The sequence below is a fragment of the Dermochelys coriacea genome, chromosome 19, assembly GCF_009764565.3.
Source record: "Dermochelys coriacea isolate rDerCor1 chromosome 19, rDerCor1.pri.v4, whole genome shotgun sequence".
NCBI classification, from domain to species: domain Eukaryota; kingdom Metazoa; phylum Chordata; order Testudines; family Dermochelyidae; genus Dermochelys; species Dermochelys coriacea.
The window spans coordinates 6,172,755-6,191,954 of record NC_050086.2 but is presented as its reverse complement, the minus strand read 5'-3'; the positions used below and the strand labels follow the sequence as shown (position 1 = coordinate 6,191,954).

Genomic DNA, 19,200 nt, shown 5'->3' with positions numbered 1-19,200 from the left:
TGTTTGGGGGGGCATGCAGGGGTGGGTGTGCATGTGTGGGCAAAAATGTGCAAGTCCTGCCGAGGCCGCTCCTACCTGCTGCTGCTGTTGACATTGGAGAATTGCCTAGAGGTTGCAGCTGGCTCGGGGTATGGCTACACAGCAACTGGACACCCGCAGCTGGCCCGTGCCAGCCGATTTGGGCTTGCGGGGCTCAGGCTGCGGGGGTATGTCATTGCGTTTCATTGCCTGGGCTCTAGGACCCTGCGATGTGCCAGTCCCTCAGAGCTCCACTATACGGACATACGGTAAATGATACAGACAATGCCCCAAAGAGTCTACAATCTAAATCCAGCTTCCTGCCCACCTATCTCCCCATCAGCCTGTGCAGTCAGCTGGAGGTACCCAAAGAGTAACTTAGTTTGAAATGCACACGTTTCAAACTTTTGTTTGTTTTTGTTTTGTAAATGCAAATTGAGATTCTAATAAAAGAAAAGGAGGACTTGTGGCACCTTAGAGACTAACAAATTTATTTGAGCATAAGCTTTCGTGAGCTACACTCACTTCATCGGATGCATTTAGCAGGGGAAAGCTAATCCTTCCCAGCCCAGTCGGAATCAAAGCTCATAGAGTTCTCACTTGGAAGTACCAATGAAGGAGAAGCCCATGGAGAGGCGCCAGCCTCATTTGTCAAATGCACAGCATCTACCCTCTGCACAAGGCATGCTGGGAACTTGAACCCACAGCCACTAGTATGAGGGGCAGGAAGGGCCATGCCCCCAGGCCACCCATGACTAAGGGCATCCGATGAAGTGAGCTGTAGCTCACGAAAGCTTATGCTCAAATAAATGTGTTAGTCTCTAAGGTGCCACAAGTACTCCTTTTCTTTTTGCGAATACAAACTAACACGGCTGCTACTCTGAAACCTGAGATTCTGATGTGATCCAAGAGCTGGGGCTAGAAGAAACACGCCAGATATCTCAGGAGCTGGCAACTGCAGGGTGAGATCAAACGCAAAAGGATTTTTCCTCCCCTCTCCTTGGAGATCACCATCAGTGGGTTACAAGTAACTACTGCATAATAATTATGCTGTACTGTAATTATTTTGGAGTAGAGCGTCCGCATGGGGAGATATTCCAGAATAGTTCATTGCACTAGAGCTATGCTAATAAGATTCCCCATGTGACCAAGCCCTTAGTCATGGGTGGCCTGGGGGCATGGCCCTTCCTGCCCCTCATACTAGTGGCTGTGGGTTCAAGTTCCCAGCATGCCTTGTGCAGAGGGTAGATGCTGTGCATTTGACAAATGAGGCTGGCGCCTCTCCATGGGCTTCTCCTTCACTGGTACTTCCAAGTGAGAACTCTATGAGCTTTGATTCCGACTGGGCTGGGAAAGATTAGCTTTCCCCTGCTAAAACGGGGAGCTGCCAATTGTAAAAAGTTTCAAAGTAAATTCTGCCTTTTAAATAAAGTATTGTGGCCAACTCAGCTGTGAACTGATGTTCCAAAAGTAATGGTAGAGCACTTCCTGCATGCTCACATTGGCCGCAGACAGAGAGCAGGCCATCCACATTGTGTTGCACTGGGTGTATGTGTTGGAGTACACACAGGAGTGTGTGCCCATGGGTTTGCTGGGGGGGAGGTTGTAGAAGGGTACTTAGGTTAGTGTGTGTAGTGGGTGTGGGGATGTGTGGTTGGGTTAGGGTGGTCGGATTTGTGTGTGGTGTGTTGTTTTCTGCATGGGCTCTTACACTTTGCGCCTCGCTAGAGCTGGGCACAGGGTTTTTGGGGCCAAAACCTTTTATTTATTTATTTTATTTTTCCGCTGCAAAATGCATGTTGGTTTTGACTGAACCATTTCACCAACTCGTGTCACTGTCACCAAGCTGGTGTGGCTGAAACGAAAAAAGCAAGCGTTTCAGAACCGTGGAGATGGACCCAAACAAAAACTTTCCAGGCTTGATTTGCAAAGCTAAGGCAGAGGTGCTGCGTGAAAACCTTTTGCCCAGTGCCTGGGCCTCTCCCCTGGGATTTGGGATACCTGGGTTCGAATCGCGGCTCTGGAGGCGGGACTTGACCCCAAGCTGTTGTTTGTACTGGGGTCAGTCTCTCAATCCCTGCTGTCGAAGCTGGTCTGCTTTGCCAAGTGTCACGTGTGGACTTGGGCTGACAACCGCCTAACGAGGAGAGACGCTAGCCAGTGAGAGGCCCTTGCTCAAGAGCTGGGTTATTTTTCGATTGATAAGGTGCCCACCGTGGGTCTCCAGAGGAAAAAAAATCCAGCTTGGAGCCCTCCTGCCTGAATGCCTCACTTCCTTCCCCTCCCTCCCTGGACCACCTTTGCCTTGTCTGGGCTGAGCCTCAGACGGCGTGATCTCCCCCAGGTGCCCATCTCAACAGCCAAGGCACAGTCAGCTAGGCCCTGCTGCCGGTCTCTAGCCCTGCCAGATGGTAGCGAGGGCTGGGAGAGTGACTCACAGCTGGCGCAGGAGGGGCACCGGCTCGCTATGGGCGTCTCGTGCCGCTTTCCCAGCTGAGACACCAGACGTGGGAGAGGAATTTGTTTCTGGGTGGTTTGTTCTGTGCCGTGCCCTTGGCCGGGGTACGCCAGGCCCCACGGCATCGAGGAGGAGCCAGGCTGCAGTCTTCCTCTTGCAGAGGTCGGGCATGGGCCAGGTTTGGGTTAGTGGCTCAGTTAATATCTGCTCCTGCCTCCTTCTGTGTGTCCTCCTAGCCTGTCTGCCTTCCTGTGGGTTCTGCCTGCAGCCCCCCCCTTGCATGCAGCCTGGGGGCAGTCGTTTGTGCTGCTCCCTGAGGAGCCACAGGGCCTCCAACAACCACACCAGACCCCAGAGCTTCGGCGTGCTTCCCGGATGGATGATGCCTCCATCCGCACAGCGCCCCCTACTGCTCTTCTGGAGTATTGGATCAGCACTAACTCGAAGGGGAGAGCCCCCCCCGCTGACCCCCTTGCCCGCTGCAGGCAGCTGCATGCGCACAGTGCCAGGACTTGTGCACGTGGTCCCTGGGGAGGGGCACTTGGTAGATCTCCGGCTGCTGCTCTCAAGCGACCCTCCTGGTGAATGCCCTCCCAGCGATTCTAGCGTGGCTGGCTCCCCCTTCTGCCCACCCTCCTCCATGGTGATGGGGGCGGGGCCCACCGCCTCCTGCACCGGGACCCTCCCCCCCAGTCCTGGGCCTTGTGCAGGGCCTGCAGAATCGGCGCTGGCAGTGCCAATACGGAGCTGTCAGGAAGAATAAACGTCCAGGGCTCGCTCTGCTGGAACTAATGAAAATGAAGAGCCGGGAAGCTGGAGAATCATGCTCCCGAAGGAGCACTTTTCCCCATGCTCGCGGGGCCGAGCACCGGCCTGCCTGTCGGACGAGGAGCTGGCTACGTCACTGCCTCGTCAGCTCTTGCATTGAGGTTCCCTCTGCCTACGGCACGACCGGGGACAGGAGGCTCCAAGGCTCAGCCTGGGATCTGCCTATCCTGAGCTGCTCTCGCCCAGAGCCCCAGCCACCAGGGGCCTGCCCGGCCATTGCCTGGAGGGTCAAAGGCATGATCTGTGATGGGCGCGTCAGGGCATGGCATCGTGTGGCGTGGGCTTCTCCTCTCCCAGGGCGCCAGCATCACACCATGGTGAGTCTCCTCTCGCAGCACGGTGTGGGGGAGCAGCCTCGTAGCACGGCTGCTTACACGGCAGGGCCTTGCGGAGCCGGGGGCACGGGCCGTGCGATGCCATGTCACTGTCACAAGCACGAGCACTGTCACTAGCAGCAGTCACGCCGTGGTCACGCAGCGCACCGCCCGGCTGATGCAGAGCAGGGGTAGCGTGATGCAGCGTCGTCCTGTTACAACGCAGAGGTCACGGGGCCCAGAGTCCTTGTCACGCTGCAGCACGCGCCCCGAGACAAGATGGAACATCTTGGCTTCAGCCGTGCGCTAGCTGGGACCTGCAGCCACCAGTGATCGGTTACAAACCCAGGCCCAAGGCTACTGCGGAACAAGCCTCTTCCCGCAGCAGCCGGTACCGCCACCGCCCTGAGAGCGCGTGGGGTCCAGTCACAGGCTGAACCAGAGGTCACTTCAGTGGGGTCCCTTGGGCAAGGGTGAGGAGCCCTGGACAGGTTCGCTCCTCCGTTGGGATGGCTGGCCCCAGCGACCGACCCTTACAACGCGGCTCATGGAGCTTTTATTCCAGTGTATCCTCCCTGCGGGAGGTGTCTTTCCCATCCCAATGGCCAGGCAAGGGGTACTGACTGCAACTGTGTCCCTGTCCCCCAGGGGCACTGTCCCTGGGGTCCAGCTGGGAGGGAGGAGCTAGTGGACAACTGGCCTGGGCAAACGGGCTGCGAAGCCACGAAATAGGTCTGGCGGGTGGGTGGGAAGAAAGAGCTGGTGAGGGCTGGCTGGCATCTGCCCACCCGGCAATGGTGCCGGAGAGCACGCGAGGGAACGGAGTTGATTTGCTCCCTGGAGGTGGCGCTGACTTCCCCCCATTCCTGGCTGGCGCAGAGACAGCGAGGACGACACCGGTGAACAAAAGGGTTTTGTTCCTGTGGAAACCGCAGCGGCGAAGTTGGAGTCGGAGCTGCGTGGAGGCTTGCGAGGATGTGCGCCGGGGCGGATGGGGCTCTGTCGTGCACGGCTGAACCCCCGGCTCCGCAGGAGTGAGTAGGAGGTTGGGTGTCAGGCTGGCTGGGTTCTGTTGCTCTCTGGAAGACGGTGCAATCTCGTGGCTGGCATCTCGGGCTGCGAGCCAGGACTCGTGGTTTCTGTGACTCTCCCTAGAAGTTACTATGGGGTCGTTAGAGCCAGGTGCTGTGTGTCAGGACTCCGGGGGTCTGTTCTTTTAGGCAGGGACCATCTGTGTGCTGTGTTTGTACAAAGCTTAGCACTGCAGGCTCCTGGCCAGTGACTAGCGCCGCAACGTGCTCCGGCAGTACAAATAATTCATAATAGTATTGCTGTGCCATGCGCTCATTAGCTCATTTCACTTAGGCCCGTGAGCTGCCAGCCACTGGCTGGGGCTTAGGTCTCAAATGGTGGGGGCTGGGGTAGAGTTTGGATGGGTGCACGGACATATGTATCAAAGGGGTTCTTGAGTTCTCTTGCCACTGAGCTTGTCTGTGACCTTGGGGGAGTCACGTTGCCCCTCCATGCCTCAGTATCCCCACGTGTCCAGCTGTGGTAACGCTGTTGCCCAGTGGGAAGGTCTGCGGACATGAGTGAGTTACCACAGCTTTGGTAGCACTCTGACACCAAGCATTGTACCATGGAGACCAGGATACTCTTTCCCCATGCAGGGACCCTGTCTTGGGGGGAGCTGCTGAGCTTCCCGAATACAAAGGATGGGCGGGGGAAGGTGCAGTCCGGGCCTCCAAAGCAGAACGCCTCTGGGATTCATGCAGCTGCTGCTGGCGGGACCTTGATAGATGCGTTCCCTATGGTCCGTAACCAGTAAGTCTGTTTCCTCTCTTCTAGGGGGGCTTGGATCTCATGGGACCCAGATCTGGACTTCCTTGCTAGTGTTTTTGCAGCTCCCCAGCCCTATCCTGTGTGGTGCTGTGTGGCCCCCTCTCCTTTTGAAATCACCAAGTGCTGATGGGGTCAGCACCTTGCAAGAAGAGTCCCCAGCTATCCAGATTCTGCAAAACCATGTGTTGTTTTTGCTCCCCATCCTGCCCACCAGTTCTGCCGCCACGAGTCTCGCTTCCTTCTGCAAAGCTTTGCCAAACCAGTCAACCTTCCGGGGCATGTTCCCACTCCCTCCCACCTCCAGTCAGATCCAGCTCCTTCCTATCTACCCACGAGCTGGGGACTCCAGCATCCTCTGCTCCAGGCCCCGTGCTTGGCAGCGGTTTCCAGCCTCACCAGAGTTCCTTTGACTCTGGCTAGCTTTGAGGCCTTGACGCTGCCAACCACAAAGCTTCAGCAAGCATGCTAGCTTCCCTGTTCCTGCCCTGACACCCTTGCAGCAGCCAGAGTGTCTCCAGCTGCACGTTACCGGCAGGTGTGTCGTGCCGCCAGAGAACTGGCATCTCTTTCCTGACGTTGGGCTCACGCTGGTGGTTCTTGTGAGATCGGACCCTGAAAAAGGTCCATGTTCTCCGCTCTGGGTGCGCTGTGCTAGCATGAATAGAACAAACCTTCATCCTCGCACCGGTGTGACTTTCAACCCAGACTTGCCCCGACCTCCCCGCACAGATCCTCTCCCTCCCAAATCTCCCACTTTTAGCATTCTCCCCACTACTCTGGCTGTGTCTCAGGTCACGCATGGGCTCCTGCTGCAGCTTCCTTCAGCTCTGAGGTCAGCCCAGCTCACGTTGCAGATGCAAAGCCCCTCTTAAAAGCAAAGCTTCCGCCCTGATTTAATAAGGCAGCTGCCATTCGTTATTTTATTAATGAGTTATTAAAATCCCGTTTGAGGCAAAGCAGCTGCAGCTCTAGGATCATTCCCAAGAAATATGTTTTTAATGATCCGTTAATGTACAACAGGTGCTCGCAGGAGCCTCAGTGTACTCGCAGACTCCCGCTCTGATGAGGTGTCCTCCTGCCTCCATGAGCCCCCCACGCAGTCTTGGCCCCAATGCCTTTGGTAGAAGGTTTCCTCTGTTAAGCCACTGATCCGTCAGTCCCTGCTGTGCTCACTTGGATAGGATGTGGGAAGTAGGAGAGTCGGTAGCATTCGCTCTGTTCTCTCCTAGCTTATCAAAGTGGCTATCTCCAGTGTGGCTATCTCCCCGAGACCTGTAGGGATACTGGCTACATTTCCCCCCTGCCTCAACTTCAGAGAGAGGAGTCGGAATCCCCTACCTGCTCTCCCATGGGGAGGGGGCTCGGGCACTGGGGACAGCCTGTTGCCTCCCTGCAACTCCCCCGTGAGCCTGTAACTGCAGTATCTGAGCACCTCGCTGCTGGGAGTTCAGGTCTCTCTAGCTCACCCAGTCCTTGGCCATCAAGGCGGGGAATTCGCACCAATCGTGGTGTTAACAGGACTGAGACCTAGCAGATTCATTGCACGTGGGCCACTCACCAGTAACCCGGCTGCCCTGGGCTGGATTTGAACCAATGACCTAGCAGCAGCAAGGTTGCTGGGATGGCGAGGGGGATGCGTGTACCCGTTTCCTTCTGCACGGCCATGGCAGCTCGCAAAGCGCAGCTCAGGATAACAAGCTTGTCACGGCCTCCCTGATCCCTGCGCCAGAGTCAGCTGTTAATTAAAAGGGCTCTTGCCCTGGTTCGTTACATCGCTGAATGGGGTGGGAGCAATTGCTTCTCGCCCCAAATTACCTGTTGCCTGTGATCTTTGCAGAAGTTTAGAAGTGGTTTAGGGGCTATGAAGCATGTTAACCTCCCAGTTCAGAGCTGACTCCGGTTCGTGAGAGATGCCAGCAGCCTGGCTGGTGCTAACCAAGCTCAGCAGAGGAGACAGCTGGGCCCTCCAGCGCTGAGTTGATGCCTGTTGTGTAGGCAGTGCCCACTGGGACTTGGGATAGGCTGGCGCTGGCACTATGTGCCCGATTCTCCAGGGCATTGCCTCTTATACTAGATCTTAAATCAGCCAATCAGGATCCTCTCCCCATGACCACTTATACCTTTCCTGCGATCCCTGGATCCTGTACGGTGCCCTTGGATCATAGAATCATTGGACTAGAAGGGACCTCGAGAGGTCTCTAGTCCAGTCCCCGGCAGTCATGGCAGGACTAATTATCTAGACCATCCCTGACAGGTGTTTGTCCAACCTGCTCTTGAAAATCTCCAATGATGGAAATTCCACAGCCTCCCTAGGCAATTTTTTCCAGTGCTTAACCACCCTGACAGTTGGGAAGTTTTTCCTAATGTCCAACCTAAACCACCCTGTCTGCAATTTAAGCCCATTGCTTCTTCTCCCATCCTCAGAGGTTAACGAGAACAATTCTTCTCCCCCCTCCTTGTAACAACCTTTTATGCACTTGAAAACTTTCTCATGTCCCCCCTTGGTTTTCTCCGCTCCAGACTAAACAAATCCAGTTTTTTCAATCTTCTTCAATCTAGGTCATATTTTCTAGACCTTTAATCATTTTTGTTGCTCTTCTCTGGACTTTCTCCCATTTGTCCACATCTTTCCTGAAATGTGGCACCCAGAATGGGACACAGTTCTCCAGTTGAGGGCTAATCAGTGCAGAGTAGAGCGGAAGAATTACTTCTCATGTCTTACAACATTCCTGCTAATACAGCCCAGAATGATGTTTGCTTTTTTTGCAACAGTATTACACTGTTGACTCATATTTAGCTTGTGGTCCACTATGACCCCCAAATCCCTTTCTGCAGGACTCCTTCCTAGGCAATCGTTTCCCATTTTGTTTGTGTGCAACTGATTGTTCCTTTCTGAGTGGAGTACTTTGCATTTGTCCTTATTGAAGTTCATCCTATTTACTTCAGACCATTTCTCCAGTTTGTCCAGAACCAGATCATTTTGAATTTTAATCCTATCCTCCAAAGGACTTGCAACCCCTCCCTGCTTGGTATCATCCGCAGACTTAATAAGTGTACTCTGTATGCCATTATCTAAATAATTCACGGGGAAGAAGAAAACAGCATCAGGCTCTGCCCTGACATGGGCTGGGGTGGTTCTGTGTCAGGCGGGCATCGGGCAGCCTCTGATTTGGTCCTGCCTCTGGGCTGGGGAAGCTGAGTTTGGGGGGAAGGGCTGTGAATGTCCCAGTGGATAGAAAACCTCTTTTGGGATACACCCTGGGATCTCTGCTCTGCATATCCTGGAAAGTTTCCCCTCTGGGAGATGAGTGGGGAAGCTCCAGTCATTCACGGAGACCCTGTGAATTCCTGCAGAAAAAGGCATTTCAGGTGCAAATCCTGGGACTCCTGCTCCCGGGGCTCCAAACCTAGAAGCCTTTGGAATCTACCCTCTTCCTTTGGCATCACTAAAACCAGAGGTGAGATTGCAGGTTAACTGCGTCCTCACACCCAGGGCCGTGTCCCCCTTTGGCCATGCGGGGCCCGGCAGACAGCAGGGTCTATGGCAGTGACTCATCCCTTCCCCATGCCTGGGGGTGTTCTTTGCAACCCGCTTGAGCTTTGGTTGCCAGCAGGGGGGCTGGCCAGCTCTAGATGCCCTCCGATGGTGTTCCAAATGGCGCCGAGACCCAGACAGAAGGGCACTGGAGATGCCAGATGGTAATGACATTGGGTTGCTAACGACCAGGGCTGGATTCAGGTTCTGGTTCCTGTGCTCACGTTAAGGAAGGGAAATCCGTGGCCCCAGGGGAGGTAGGTGGCCCAAAGCAGTGCAGACGTGTGCTTTTCAAGGCAGGCGCTCTGCTCCAGCGGAAACAGCTGGGGGCAGGGAGGCAGGACTCCTGGCTTCTATTCCTGGCTCGGCGAGGGAGTGCAGTCTAGTGGCTACTATGGTTAAGTGATTATAGCAGGGATCTGGGAGCCAGGAGTCCTGCATTCTATTCCCAGATCTATGCTGATTCCCTGTGTGACTTTGGGCGAGTCATGCCCTGCTCTGTGCCTCAGTTTCTCCACCTGTGAAAGGGCGCTCAGGACCCCTCCCACGCAGGGCCATTGGCACTCGGCTCACATGCATTTACAAAGCGCTGAGAGAGCCCTCTGTTGCGTTCAAAGCCTATAACAAATCGACGTGAAGGAGGGTTAGTTGCTGTGGCCTGACGCTATGCCCGGCTGTTACCCCGCGACGCTGCCCACGGCATCTGTGCGCCGTTTAGAGGTGGGCACACTGTCCATCTCCTCAGTGGGGTGACGGTGAGAGGAGCTTTGCTTTGGCATATCGGGATTGACAGCAGGACAGATTGGAGATGCCAGCTCGGTAAACCTTTTGGGTGCTCCGAGAGGCTTGTTTTCCTCCCGTTTCAGTCAGCTGGCCTGACTCCCCTCCTTTCCCACCAGCCATGGCGCTGCTCATCCGGCCCAGGGACGGATCCTGCCTGGGCTGGTAGCGGGGTGGAGGGGGAGGAAGCAGGCGGAAACACCAAGGTGTGGGGAAGGATTGTGCTGGGAGACATGGAATGCTTGTGCCTGCTTGATCGGATGCCGAGGGGGCGAGTGGGGCAGGCATGGAGCGGGGAGGGGCTGTTCCTGTATCTGCGTGGGAGGGGATGTAAGCAGCAGCCTGGGTCCCAGGCAGATGGAATTCACAGCAATGGGAAGAGGAGCAAACAGAATGAAAAGCCAGATGTGCTTGGTTCTGTTGTGGGGCTGTAGGAGTGACCGGCCTTGGGGGGAGAAGGGTGCTTAGGGGGAGGGGCTGTGTGCAGGGCCCTGGGGGGAGGGGCTGGTGCAGGGCTGGCAGTGGGGCATGCATGTCCATTAGCCCTTTTCAGTCTTTTCCTTGCCCACCCCTCTCTCCAGCATCTGGCAGCCTATGGGGCGCCTGGGTCCCCGTTGTCTCTCAGCCGGGGAGGCCCATTCTTACCCATGCCTTGCCCTGCGTGGTGGGGATCTGCAGTGGGCTCCCCGAATCCCCGCACGGGGCCAGGTGGCCGGTGACTGCGTCGTCATCTGATCGCGTGGGCGTCTGTGAGTGCTCACCTGGGCTGACACACTCGGCAGGGGCCCTCGATCCAAACACAGAGCAAGAAAAAATGCAACAAAGCTGCAGCTCTTATCCCACTCCCTAGAGACTTAAGAAATGCATGGGGAAACTGAGGCACCCCTACAGTATTCAGAGGAAACATTAAGAACAGTCCCACTTCGTCACACCTCCCCCAACCTTCCTGGCTCCAAAGGGATCAGCGTTGCCCTCCAGTGCCTGGGCTCAGCTCTCGGGCCTAGCTTACACCTCAGGGAATGGCCCAGGGCTCACACAGGCAGCTCTGGGCAGGGGTGAGTCTGGTTCCAGTGCTGGGTCCATCTCCTTGGCTGAGCTCACAAGGACCTGCCTGGCACAGATGGTAACGAGTGTGTCTCCTTACTATGGGGGATGGATGGGAAGCTGAAGGCAACGAGGCGCCGGGGCCCAGTGCCGCTGTAACGCAGCCCACTGGGCATCTGGTACTGCCTGCCTCCATGACAGGGGTACAACGGCCCTGGGGACCCAGCGGGAGCCTGAACTACCAGCACCCACTCTGGGCAGGAGCACTTTGTTTGCTGGGCTGTCAAGCTGGGACCAGCCCCTGACATGCTGATCACTCCCATTAGCTGCCTTTTGGCCTGTGGGCTGGTGAGTGGTGCTCACAGCCCCAGAAGGGCACTGGCAGCGCCAGGAGGCTGGTGTGGAGAGCGGGGAAAGCCAGAACGCCCCTGGGTGAATCTGTATGAAGGAAGCTCCCTCGCCTTGTTTTGCTGGCTGGGGGCTGCCTAGAGCACGAGCTGCGGGTACAGTGGTGGACAGGGCGCCAGGAGGCCCCGGTGCTGCCCGCAGCATATCTTCAGAAAGCAGCGACACTGGGATTTCTGCTGGGATTCTTGAGGGGGGTGATTCCCATCCAAGGCCCCTCAAGTCCCTCCATCCCAGTCTCAGAGTCTCTCCCGAGATGGAGAATCTCTGCTTCCTAGCCCCCCTGCAGCCCGAGGGCCTGGCGCTACCACATTACAAACCATGCCAGCAAGTGGGCACGCGTGTCCATAGTGGGCATAAAGTGCGAATTGTCCCTGTCCCGGGAGGAGCAGAAAGAGCTGCTGGGGCTGGCACTGTGGAGTGGAAAGCGGCCAGGGGTCTCTGGCCTGTGCTTGTCAGGGGCTCAGATGGGATGATCTGTGAGCTGGTAAAGCAGGACCTGTGGAGGCTGGTGGCCAAGTGGGCAGAGGCTAAGCCTGCTGGAGAAAAGGGTCTGTGTCAGTTGTGCCGGGCTGGGTGCTGCAGGGAAATGCCAGCCCTTCGGCAGCGGGCGCCTGGCCAAGCCCAGGGGGTTGGTTTGTGGTTTGGGATTAGCGCTGAGGAAATACGGCCGGCGCTCTCCCGCTCTCAGAGGAAAGCACGGCTGTTCTCCACCTTCCTCCAGCGAAGGGTTAACCGGGGGCTTGGCAAACACGAGCGGAGCCTCCCATGAGCCCTGTGGCATCCGTCCCATTGCAGGTGGGGAAACGGTGAGGCCGGCTCTAAGACGGGAAACGACTTCCAGAGTCCACCCAGCGAGTCAGGCTGGAGCTGGAACTGGAACCCAGGTGTCCTGTTCTAACCTCACCGCCCACTCCTGGGCGAGTCATGGCTAGAACCCTGTGTCCCTGGAGTAGTATTTATTATTTGTATTGCCATCACTCCTCAGCCCCAGCCCCTAGGAAGCCCCCAGTTGGTGCCTGTTGTCAGTGCCAGGTGCCCTCGTTAGCTCCGTGCTCCCTGGCCAGCCTGTGGGCGAAGGGTAAGCTGTGGGGCACCCCCTTGTTCCCCAGCTCTCTCGCACCCCCCGCTACTGCGTAAGCTGCAGGATTCATGGGTGGGGGATGGCAGGGTGTGTGACTTGGGTGTGAGATGGAGACTGGGATGGAGGGACTTGGGGGGCCTTGGATGGGAATCACCCCCCTCAAGAGTCATAAAGCTCCACCCCCTTAAACCCCACCGTTGCAGCGACGCCCACAGGATGCTGCTGCCTGGCATTGCTCAGGAATGGATGCTCTGCCCCTCCCCTGCCCAGTTCTCCCTTGTCCTCCCCACTGCCTGTCTGTCTGCGCTACCTGCCAGTGGGGCAGATGCTCCATGCCCAGGGCAGGGCCAATCCCCTTTGTTACCGGCCTGTACAACATCTAGCATAACTGTAGGCTCAGGCTACCGTAATGTATATATTTGGGGGGAGGATGTATCACAGGAATCCCTTTCTCAAATGACCTCAAATTTAGACCACTAGCCCTACCGCATGTGCCCACAGGGCATGCCAAGTTTCAAGGCGATACGGGTAAGGATGTGGATTTTACGGCACTTGGAAGAGACTGCCCTAACTCCAGAGCGCTGGCACTCTGCTGTAATAACAGCCCCTCGCTCTGCTGCAGCTCAGTAAGGCTCTGTCTGTCTGTCTGTCTCTCCTGCAGGGCAAATGACATAGGATGACCCCTGCTGGTCCCCTCTTACTGTCTGTGATATCGTCTCTCTTGTGGCTAACGCGGGGCTTCGACCCAGCTCCCAGCGCCTGTTCAGCTCTGGCCTCCGGGGTTCTCTACGGCTCGTTCTCGCTCAAGGACCTCTTCCCCACCATCACCACCGGCTGCTCGTGGACCCTGGAGAACCCCGACCCCACCAAGTACTCCCTGTACCTCAAGTTCAACCGGGAGGAGCAGGTGTGCACCCACTTCTCCCCCATGGTGCTGCCACTTGACCATTACCTCGCCAACTACACCTGCGGCCCGCAGGGCGCCGCGGGGCTGCCCCTGCGGGGCCAAGAGGACGGGGAGGAGGAAGGGGGAGCCCGGCTGGAGCTGTGCCAGGGCGCCAGCCCCATCACCTTCCTGCACTTCGATAAGAACTTTGTGCAGCTGTGCCTGGCCGCCGAGCCGGAGGCAGCGCCGCGGCTGCTGGCCCCCGACGCCCTGGAGTTCCGCTTCGTGGAGGTTCTGCTCCTCAACAACAACAACTCCAGCCAGTTCACCTGCGGGGTGCTGTGTCGCTGGTTCGAGGAGTGCCTGCGGCTGGGGGAGCAGGGGGCGCAGCGCTGTGGCCTCACCCAGGTGGGCTGCAGCTGCCAGCCCGAGGCCTCGCCGGCGCCCCGGCAAAACGAGACGCTCTCCAATGCCCTGCCACCAGCCGGCATCCCGGCCGCCACGAGCAGCAGCCAGTGCTGCGTGACCGAGTTGCATTCTGGGAATGCAAATGATTTATACGTGCCGGAGATTAAATACGGTAAGGGGGGTGCCGGGGCCTGGAGGAGGGTGGGGGGTTCAGAGGAACGGTGCCACAGCCGGCTCGGGCTCCATTTGATTGTTGGGTGCTGAGAGGGGGATGGAATTTGGCCCCTTCTGCCTCCGACAGTCTACACTGTTAGCACTCTGGGGCGCAGGTTGCCCAGCGTGGGCAGTTATAATGCCATCCAGTAGAGGGCAGCGGCACTTGTGCACGTTAGTGGTCATCTGTAGTGATTACAGCCATGGGCTAGTGCATGGGAGGGGGCAAAGTGGCCCGTCTGGCTCCAGTCTGTGCTGAGGGGGGACGAGGAGCTAGTGGAGTTGGTTTATAACCAGAGCGCTCAGCTCCAGTCCATCCTAGTGATGCCCACAATGGACTTTGGTCTGTTAGCAACCTGCCCTTGATTTTGCTGTGAGTTCGTGTTGCTGGTTGGCCTGGAAGGAATCCAGCTTGACTCCGGTTCCAGTCTCCGCCCCCGGCTCCCGGAGCAGATGTGTGCAGGGTGTGTGTGCAGGGTGTGTGTGCAAGGGAGCCGCTGCAACTCCAGCCGGGTGCAATGTGTCGCTTCCTGATGCTCTGCTGGGTTGTGAGGTTGTCGTGTGATGGTACCCGGCAGCTTTGGGGTGCATTGGGGCATCGTGAGCCTGCCCAGAGGGCGCCCGGCGACAACCCTGCGCTCTGGCTGTGCTGAGCTGCCTGGCTTCAGGCTGGCGAAGGGGAAAGGTTTGATGGCTGGGCTGCATTGAGCACGTCGGCTTGCAGCGTCCTGCCAGCTTTCTTGGCCCGCTGCAGTTTCCCGACTGTGGGGCCGGCTCTGAGGCGTTTCTCTTGGGTGCAGAAGGCTCCGTGTGCTTCCCGCAGGGCGCATTGAATGTACCAACTCGAAGGATGCTTAGAACAGACCGCAGACACCTTCCCTAGCGCTGTTGTGCACAGTGTGGGCCGCACGGGCTGCTCCGGCTGCCGTCCATTCTAGAGCCGGGAGAGGAGCGGCTCCCTTTTTCCATTTGGCAGCTGGATTCTGGGATGGTCTTTGGGGGGGGCGCCGTGGAAGGGGAAAGGCCAAGTGCAGTGGGGTGCTAAGTCCATCAGGGGGCAGAATGGACTTCAGGGCTGGGGAGCTCCCTGAGCAGGTTACCCTGGGGCTTTTGCACAAGGTTAGAGCAGGGGAGGAGTTTGCAGTTCGCATGCTGTATTGTACACCCCCCTCCCCCAAATCCATGCCATGGGGGGCATTGGGCAGGGGATCTCACTGCGGGGGAAATGCTGGCATCATCTTTCCTGTTGGCTGGGTGTCAGTGGGAATGATCTGCAGCTGATTTCCCATCCATCTCTGCTGTGCTGAACCCTGCGTCCCACCAGCTGACTGATGTGAGCTCCCAGTCCAGACCCAGCAGCCTCCCAGGGACTCCCAGCAGCCTCTCCTGAACCCCAGGCCTTGGATCTCCCATCCCTATCACAACAGTCCCTCCCAGCTGCCTTTGCGGGAGGCTTGAGGCTGGTGCTCAGCTGTGAGGAGGAGTGAAAGGCACAAGGGGGCAGCTGCGCCCATAGAGGGGGCTGGAGTTTTGCCTGTCTCTCCTGCACTCCCCTCACGGAGGTGGATCGGGGGCATCATCTGACACACTGAGAGAAGGCATGGAAAAGCAACTGGGGTGGGAGTGGGGCGGGAAGAGAGGGTGCGCACTGAAGGGCTGTGGACAGGGGGATCCAGCCCTGCACCCAGCCGGTGGCTGCACCATTCATGGAGTCGATGGAAAGACGGGAATCCAAGGCCTTTGGTCAGGCCCCAGGATTCTGCCCCCGCCTCAACTTACCCCTGGGATGGGTGAATTCAGGCCATGGCGATTTCTCCTCCTCCCCTTCTCCTCCCGGCAATGGGAAAGTAGGTACTTTGGGTGCCTTTCTCTGCTGATCCTGCCCCACGTCCTCGGCCAGTTAGCACAGCCCCTGTGCTCCCTCTTGAGGCTGGGGGCTTCTCCCCAGCTCCCTGCTGCTGCCGCGGCTGCCGGGATGACTGGAGCGCCTGGGGCAGGAGGCCCTGTCATCCCGCACTGGCGGAGACGCAGCAAACAATTGACAGGTAAAATGACCCGTTCCTGTGACAAATTACCCCTGACTGCAGCAGGCCAGGTGCCTGTTATTCCAGGCCAGATAGACAGGCGCGCGGCAGAGCTCTGCGGGCTATTAACCAGGAGGAATGAGGCCATTTGCTTGTTGTAGAATCTCATGAACCTAAAGTGAAATTAAAGCGTCAGAGCCTCCCTGCTCGACGGCTGGGCTGGTTCTCGCAGCCGCGGCAGAGTGAGGCTGGGCGGCCCTTGCTGTGGGCTGTGGCTGCTTCGAGCCACTCTGCAGAGATGGGGGGGGGCTTATGGCCGCCTCTCCCAGGGCCAGTCAGCATCTGCCACGGCCCCCATCCTTCGAGCCAGTCTGGGGCAGCTCCGCCAGGGCATCTCGGTCCGGACCCACAGCGCCTCCTGCTCTTCTGGCCTGGGACCACCTCCCATAGCTCTGCCAGTGCATCTCTGTCTGGACCCACAGCACCCCGTGATCTTCCAGCCCTAGACCACCTCCATCAGCTCCGCCAGGGCATGTGGGTCCGAACCCACAGCGCCCCCTGCTCTTCTGGCCTGGGACCACCTTCCCCAGGTCTGCCAGGGCATCTCTGTCGGGACCCACAGCGCCCCCTGCTCTTCCAGCCCGCAACCACCTGCCCCAGCTCCGCCAGAGCATCTGGGTCCGGACCCACAGCGCCCCGTGCTCCTCTGGCCCTGGTCTTCTCTTGACTGACATTAATGACTAACTATGCTGTGGTTTCTTGACATGAACAAATGTCCATTTGAGATGCTGCTGGAGTTTTGTTTGCCTTGCGACCTTGCTCTTCAGTCTCTTGGCTCTTTGTTTCCCCTGCCAAGCTCTTCAGCGACAGCTGGCTGGTGCATCAGCCCTTTGGGCCCCGAAGCCCTCTGACCAGTGGCCAGTAATCAGAGAGGCATCCCTGCTGGCTTATTCACTCAGCTTACTTGTGCCCCTTGCTTTAAGGGGTAGGCGCTAGTCCATATTTCTGGGTCACTTCCTCCAAATGGGGACCATCGGCCGCCGAGGGCTCTGTGTTTGGAGGGCAGCGGCAGCATTATGTAAATCAAACCGTGCGAGATCCGAATTGCCTTGATACCAGAATTGGGAGCTGTGGCCAGGAGTATCCCCCCAGTGGGCCATCGCAGCCGGCCAGACGTTCCCCCAGCTTGATGGGTGCCAGGGCTGGCAGGGCGGGCGTCGGAGCAGTTTGGCAGTGACATATCTTTATTTGGGGCAGTGCTTCCTGCTGTTCTCATCGGCTCAGGCCTGTGGCATTACTGGCTACTCTTTACTGGGCTTCAGTGTTTCCACTGGGAGCTAAAGGTCTTCCTGGGCAAATCCCTCCGAATAATTCCTGCTCTCCTTCAGCCACGGGGTTATAAACCTCTTCCTTCCATGGGAGATCTTGGTGTGCTTTTTTCAAATGCAAATTTAGATGGAAGGCTAGGAGCCTGCTGCCTGGCGCAGATGCTTTCCCTGGGGGGATTCGCACTTGGAGCCCTGCAGAGCCCACGGGATGGGGACCAGTCCCCACGGGGCTTGGGAGAGCCAGCGCCCCTTGTGTGTCCTGGGAGCAGGCTGCCTTGCCCTCTGTGTGTGAGTACTGGGGACCGTAGGCTGTGTGCGTAGTACTGCTGCGGTTGGCTTCGGGCAGCCCTGGGACAGTGTGGGTTTCCAAGAGTGGGCACTGATGCCCTGTTGTCTAGGGGTACATCTACAATGCAAAAAAAAACAAACAAAAAAACCCCAGCCAAAAACAACCCCTGTGGGTCTCTGAGTCTGGATCACCTGACTCGGGCTTGCGCTACGGAGCTAAACATAGGTGTAGACGTTCCTGCTGGGCTCTGAAAGCCGGCAAGGTGGGGGTGTCTCAGTGTCCAGGCTCCAGACCAAGTAGATACATCTACACTACTAGATTTGGCCCTGTAGCACAAGCCTGAGTCAATTGTCCCAGGCTCTGAGACTTGCTGCCCAGTGTTTGTTTATAATTTTTTTAGAGGCGCCCTGTGGTTCCTTGCGAGAAGAGGCTGGTGTGCTATCGGCCGTCCTGTTGAGTGGCTGGCTTGGGCAGGATTCTGCCTGCGTGTGTTGATAATTTGGATGGAGAATATCCATGTTTATTTGTAAGCAGGTTTCAGAGTAGCAGCCGTGTTAGTCTGTATTCGCAAAAAGAAAAGGAGTACTTGTGGCACTTTAGAGACTAACAAATTTATTAGAGCATAAGCTTTCATGAGCTACAGCTCACTTCATCGGATGTATTTTCCACCAAATGCATCCGATGAAGTGAGCTGTAGCTCACGAAAGCTTATGCTCAAATAAATTTGTTAGTCTCTAAGGTGCCACAAGTACTCCTTTTCTATTTGTAAGCAGGGTTTTTTATACGTGTATGGATAGAAATGTTTGCTGAATCTCTCTGGGTTCAGTTTCTGCATCTGGGGAAGGAGGATATGCCCTTTCTGCCATCCCTTGGTTGTCTTGTCTGTGTAGGGGCTGTCTCTTGCTGTGTGTTTGTGCAGAGCCCAGCACGGTGGGGCCCTGCTCTGTGCTGAGGCTGTAGCTGGTGCTGTAATACAAGCGGTAATACGCAGCATGGGCCATGTTTAGCAGGCTGGAGCTGTTCGGATCCCAGGGCACGCTGGAGTGCAGTGGGCAACTCCAGGGTGCAGTCTGTCCTTGGTCTCTCACTGCCAACCCGTGCCTGTCGGGGTGACGGCTTTCGCGGTATGGCCATATGGGCAGAGACCCACTCCAAACTCACTACAGGCCAGCTCCCCAGCAGCCAGCGCTGTCCTAGGCCAGATGGAAGTGGGAAGCCTCGAAGGGAGGGGTGCCTAGTAGAGGTGCCTGGCACGATCGCCCGTGTTGCGTGCCAGGCCCCCTCGTGCCCCCTGGGGATCTCCGAGGCTGCTGCTCTGAGCAGGCTCCTGTGTCTCTGTGCGTGCACAAGCGGTGATTGTTCTGGAAGGGCAGTTGCCTGAACTCGGTTACCTTCGCCGAATTATGTTTGACATTCAATTAAACCCACAAGGCACCTGGATATAAAATGTTACTGTAGAGATGAAGTCGCAGGGGTAATTCATTTTATTGGCAGGATCATCATGGGCAGGGTTGGCAGGGCTTGCTGGAGACAGCCTGGGTCTTGGGAGCGCATTGACGGCTTGTACCACAGAGCGTACGACAGCCTGGGCTGGGCTGGGCTGGGGTGCCAGCATGTGGTGCCTGGCCCGATTAGCTTTGCTCGCGGGATCAGCTGCCGGATTTGGGCCACTACTGGACTGGCATATCGCTGGGCATTGGCATTTAATGCCACTGCCTCCCTCGCATGCCTGTCCTGAATCCCC

The 19,200-nt window shown here is 57.2% G+C and overlaps 1 protein-coding gene across 11 annotated transcripts in view; it reads left to right on the top strand.

The window, feature by feature from the left end:
- Positions 1-19,200, top strand: part of ADGRB2 (adhesion G protein-coupled receptor B2) — a 103,125-nt gene that overhangs the window by 13,211 nt on the left and 70,714 nt on the right. For 8 of the 11 annotated variants that reach the window (XM_043505941.1, XM_038377542.2, XM_038377535.2 and 5 more), the window contains exons 2-3: positions 5,289-5,442; positions 12,970-13,774. In XM_043505941.1, the coding sequence (XP_043361876.1) occupies positions 12,985-13,774 (790 nt within the window). In that variant the 5' untranslated portion in view covers positions 5,289-5,442; positions 12,970-12,984. The remainder of the gene's footprint in view (positions 1-5,288; positions 5,443-12,969; positions 13,775-19,200) is intronic. The other 3 variants (XM_043505940.1, XM_043505942.1, XM_038377538.2) reach the window with 1 other exon arrangement.